General features: G+C 41.0%; 1 protein-coding gene across 1 annotated transcript; it reads left to right on the top strand.

Moving 5' to 3' along the window:
- Positions 1 to 627: 627 nt before the first annotated feature.
- On the top strand, positions 628 to 4908 carry LOC122545903 (digestive cysteine proteinase 2-like). The gene is made up of 3 exons (XM_043684777.1): positions 628 to 796; positions 1987 to 2089; positions 4503 to 4908. The coding sequence occupies exons 1-3, from the start codon at positions 676 to 678 to the stop codon at positions 4600 to 4602; spliced, it is 324 nt and encodes a 107-aa protein (XP_043540712.1). The 5' UTR covers positions 628 to 675; the 3' UTR covers positions 4603 to 4908.
- Positions 4909 to 4961: the final 53 nt, after the last annotated feature.

The following is a 4961-nucleotide window of genomic DNA, read 5'->3' as shown; positions in this document are numbered from 1 at the left end:
AGTTTCAGATGAGTCGACCGAAAACTGTGAAGATGCTCAACTCGTTCTAATGTAGTTTCCGTATGAGCTAATTGGATGGTGAGCCTGATTGGGATATTGAGTTGTCAAGACAAAGTACATTTTTTTTTATTTTCTCACATTTCAAGTCATTTGTAATAACATTGTTTGGTCTCAGTGTAGAATGTTGCGATACATTGAGCAATAAATATTAAGTTTGACACAAGAAAACCCTAAAAATGATCTGAGTTGTAACTCTCTCGCGCCGAGGATCATGTATGTATGGAATGACCTGCCTGAAGAAGTGGCGGAGGCTGGTACAATTACAAAATTAAAAAGGTACGGAGATGGGTATATGGATTGGAAGTGTTCAGGACCAAGTCGTCGCAAATGGGACTACAATACGTCAGGATATGTGACTGGTGTGGACGAGTTGGAACAAACGGTTTGTTTTCGTGCTAAGTCATGCAAAATATACATTTTTCTAAACAAATAGTGAACAAATATCGCACAGGTTTGGGAAAATAAATTGGCTGCCACAGTCGGAATGCAGAAAAGTGTCAAGCAAAGAAAACAATAGCTTTATTATGATCTTAATGATTATTCCTTTTGAACATTTTATTTAAAATTTAGGATACAGACGACTGCAGATTTCAGCCAGATAAAATTGCTGCGAAAATGACTGACTACAAATGGGTTTGGGGAGGCGAGGCAGCATTGGAACAAGCTGTGAGAGAGATAGGACCGATGTCTGTTGTGATTAATGGAAGTCTGAAATCCTATCAACATTATAAAGGAGGTAAGTCGCAGAGCACTGGATGATGTCTTTGAATCATATTGTCGACTGTTCAAGAAAATGTATTAGAAATCATACATCTACAGACACATTTACTGTCACTATTTTGGCATTAATATTACTGCAATGTTTACCATGGACCATGACCCTTACCATTGTTCCTGCCTACACTCCCCCCGTGTTACATGCCGTCCAGTGCTGTCAGATATCATCGAGTTAAAGTTAGACAATGCTACAAACTGAGCTCAGGAGTGGTAATGAGAAATGGACCTGCTCCCATTCGGAGTGATGCAAATAGCTCAAAACGTTGTGCTACAGCTAAGAGAACTGATAGTGAGATGTAACTGTCCTGATGTGCTGCTGAGTGACTGCACATGTCAACGTTTTTTTAATTGTAAACTGAAGACGCTACACTCACTGTATCTGGATTAAGAGGAAAATCGAGTTTCGGGCAAAAGCCCTTCCTGATGAAGTCGACTTTCCTGCTCCTCAGATGCTGCCTGACCTGCTGTGCATTTCCAGATTAAGTCTAATCTGGACTCTGATCTCCAGCATCTGCAGTCCGCACTTTCGCCTGAGGCTGAAAAGGCTGCAGCCTTATTCGCTGGTATGACAGAGACTGAAGGGTGAGCTTGTGGAGGTTCATAAACAATAATGGGTACGGGACGAATAAAGAGGAGGGGAGTCCAAAACTAGAGACCATACGTTTAAGGTGAGATGGGAAAGATTAAAAGTTACGTGTGAAGCAATGTTTTCACACAGCATGGTACGTGTCTGAAATGAAATACCAGAGGAAGAGGTGGAGAGTGATACAAATACAACATTAGGAAAGGCATCTGGATGAGTACATGAACAGGAATGTTTTACAAGGATATTGGCCAAGTGCTGGAAAATAGGACTAGATTGGTTGAGGATATGTGCTCAGCATGGACGAGTTCGATTGAAGGATCGAAGCATTTCTACGCTATAAAACTCTATGACTCTGAAGGATGTGCCGAGAGGAAGTGAGAATGGCAGGGGCGATGTCATTGGGAAACATTGATTAAAGTCAACAGATGTAATGGTGCGGAGTGAGGACGATCAATTTGAAGACAATTAGTAAAAACAAACATGTCAATGTTCATTAATCAAAGCTAAATTAACACTAATGAAATATTTCACAGATAAACCATTTAATATGTGTCTCCTTACAGGAGTTTACTATGATGAAAATTGCAATGGATATGTAACCGATGAAGTGCTAGTGGTTGGTTTTGGAACTGAGGATGGAATGAACTATTGGCTGGTTAAAAACAGGTCCGTACTCTATGAACTAACAAACACCTGATCACAGACGGAGAAGGGACAGTGACATGGAATGAATTTCCTGTCTCTGTGCTGCAACCTGTGTTTCTGTTCAAGGAGCACGCAACACTGTGTTTATCTGGAAGTGAATGCTTAATGGTTGTGCTGTCTGAGATGGTATCTGAAAAACGTCAGATGCAGGTATCCCATCACCAAGTAACGCTGCACTTACAAGTGTACGATTCTTGACTGAAGTATTGCTTCGTTCAGAGGCAGGCATCAGAGTGTCATTATCCCTGAATCACAGCCATTTTATAAACTTACCAGTACAAATTGCAAACATGCGGTTAAAATTAACAGCTATACACAACAAAAAGCAATTTGCTGGGGCAATGGGCAGGAAAGACAGACCCCAAACACAACTGTACAACCTATTCACAGGGAAACAAGGACAAAGCTCAACTGTCTCACCTGTGACCAGGGCACTGATGGGACCAGATTAACAGCCCCAATTCTGGAACGTTGAACATAGAACTTTACAGCCCAGTACATGCCTTTCGACACTCGATGGTGCGCCGGCCTGTGGAACCAATCTGAAGCCCATGTAACAAACACTATTCCATTCTCGTCCATATGCCTGACCAATGACCATTTAAATACTCTGAAATGTGGCAATGCCTCTACTGTTGCAGGCAGAGTTCCAAGCCCCTACAACAATCTGAGGAAAGAAACTACCTCTGACTCCTGTCCAATATCTATCATTGTTGATTTTAAAGCCCTCCTGCTATCCATCGCCATCCAAGGAAAAAAGCCTCCCACTATCCAACCAATCAAATATTTTAATTAACTTATGTGTCTCAATTAATTCACCTCTCAAAAGCTTTTCTAACTTAAACAGCCTTAACTCCCTCAGCTTTTCCTTTTAATATCTCCCTCCAAAACTGGCGATTTCCCAGTAAATCTCATCTGAACCCGTTCCAAAGCATGCACATTCTTCCTGTAATATGGTGACCAGAACTGTGCACATTTCCCAGAATGTGGTTGCAACAGAGTTTTGTACGGCTTGAAGCATGATCTCCCATTGCCGAAACTGAATCCCACTAACAATCAAAGCTAACACACCATATGCCATCTCAATAACCCTATCAAACTGGGAGGCAACATTCAAACATCGATGTACCTCGACACCAAGATCTCTGTGCTCATCTACACAAGCACGAATCTGACCATTAGCCCATTACATTGGATTCCTTCCAAACTGAATCACCTCACATATTTCCGCGTTAAACTGCATTCACCACCTTTCGTCATAGCTCTGCAGCTTATCTGCTTATCTCTGCAATCCAGACATCCTTCGTAACTGTCCACAACTCTAACGAACTTAATGTCATCCGCATATTAATCCACCATCCTTCTGTGCTCTCATTAAGTTCATTTATATACAAATCGACTAACAAAAGTGGATCCAAAACTGATCCGTGCGGTACATCATTAGTAACTGAACTAGAGAATGAATATTTTCCATCAACTACTACCGTCTGTCTCTTTTCAGCGATGAGGCGTCGCTGGCTGCCGTTATTACCATCACGGCAGTCAGGTTTGGAAGAAGCAGTCACATCTTCAAGGCCAGATTGGATACAAAATATTTGATTAAATAAATCATTTGCTTTGGGTGAATATACACACACACAGACACACAAACACAGACACACACACGCACAAATGCACACACACACAGACACATACACACATTTCGACATGATTTCCCAGAGGAAACAGTATGTGGGTCTTATAACATAAAATACACATTGTTGTTTAATAAGGTAGATAGTATTACGGTGTAATAGATGCTGGAATAGTTTGGTAAAGCTGGAAATGTGATTTGGGTAGGATAACCGTATATGGAACAAATTTTAAGGCCGACGTATCCTTGCAGTTCAGGAGACAATGGGTAATCTGTACCCAAATCAACTCATGTTCTGCACAAACTCCATCCTGTGGCAGGCAATCTCAGAACGATGATGGTAAAAAAGAACTCTGGGAAAATCTCCTCCTCCATACGGCAAGAAGGAAATCTCCAGGAGGCCACATATACTGCTCTCACTCTTCCTTATTCACTTTCCCCTTCATATCTACTCCAGATGCAGACCTATCCCTGATAGGGATCTCACCTCATGCCATTTGAAATTGTGTAGTGAGTCCATACGTACTGTACAGATCAGCAATTGATGGAAAAGGAAACAATTGACTCTTTCCAGCCTGATGCAACTTATTCTTTACAACTCATTATCTAGCTCAGTAATTCCAGAATTCAGTCCCTAAAATAATTCCAATTGTGTACTAGAGTTAAAACAGATGCTTCTCCAAACATGTCTCTTTTATCAGCGTTTTGATTCCAACACCAATCGATTTTCTTATTTTCCAGCTGGGGAACAGACTGGGGTGAAGACGGGTACATCAAAATTGCTAAGGATAGAGGGAATCACTGTGGAATTGCTAGTTTTGTGCGGTACCCTGTCGTGTAACGAGCCAACTGATAAGACAGAGCTTCATCAATCCCAGCTGAATGAAAGTCCGGACTATTTCTGTTAATGCTGACTCATTCAAAGACATTGCTTTAATTGTCTGCTGCAAATTTAAAAAGTGAAATAATAACGATTTTTGCAAATTTCTATCGCTTCATATAAAACCAATGGCATTGTCTGATTGATACATATCGCCACTGTAAATGATAGAGTGAATATATTCCCCAGCTTGTAGAAGACAATAATCTGCATGTACTGCTGATGTCCAACAACATAATAAAGGCTGCCAGCAATCATTTGCAGAGCTTGTTTGTTCCAAAGGAACATATTTGTCTTTGTGCCGAATGAATTGTCTTGTC

The sequence above is a fragment of the Chiloscyllium plagiosum genome, unplaced genomic scaffold, assembly GCF_004010195.1.
Source record: "Chiloscyllium plagiosum isolate BGI_BamShark_2017 unplaced genomic scaffold, ASM401019v2 scaf_69028, whole genome shotgun sequence".
Classification (NCBI taxonomy): domain Eukaryota; kingdom Metazoa; phylum Chordata; class Chondrichthyes; order Orectolobiformes; family Hemiscylliidae; genus Chiloscyllium; species Chiloscyllium plagiosum.
The sequence above is the reverse complement of the archived record's forward strand: the minus strand, read 5'-3'. Positions and strand labels throughout refer to the sequence as shown.

Coding starts and splice junctions, on each gene's coding strand:
- LOC122545903 (XM_043684777.1), top strand. CDS start 676: ATGACTGACTACAAATGGGTTTGGGGAGGCGAGGCAGCATTGGAACAA. Junction 797..1,986: donor CTATCAACATTATAAAGGAG/GTAAGTCGCAGA, acceptor GTCTCCTTACAG/GAGTTTACTATGATGAAAAT. Junction 2,090..4,502: donor TATTGGCTGGTTAAAAACAG/GTCCGTACTCTA, acceptor CTTATTTTCCAG/CTGGGGAACAGACTGGGGTG.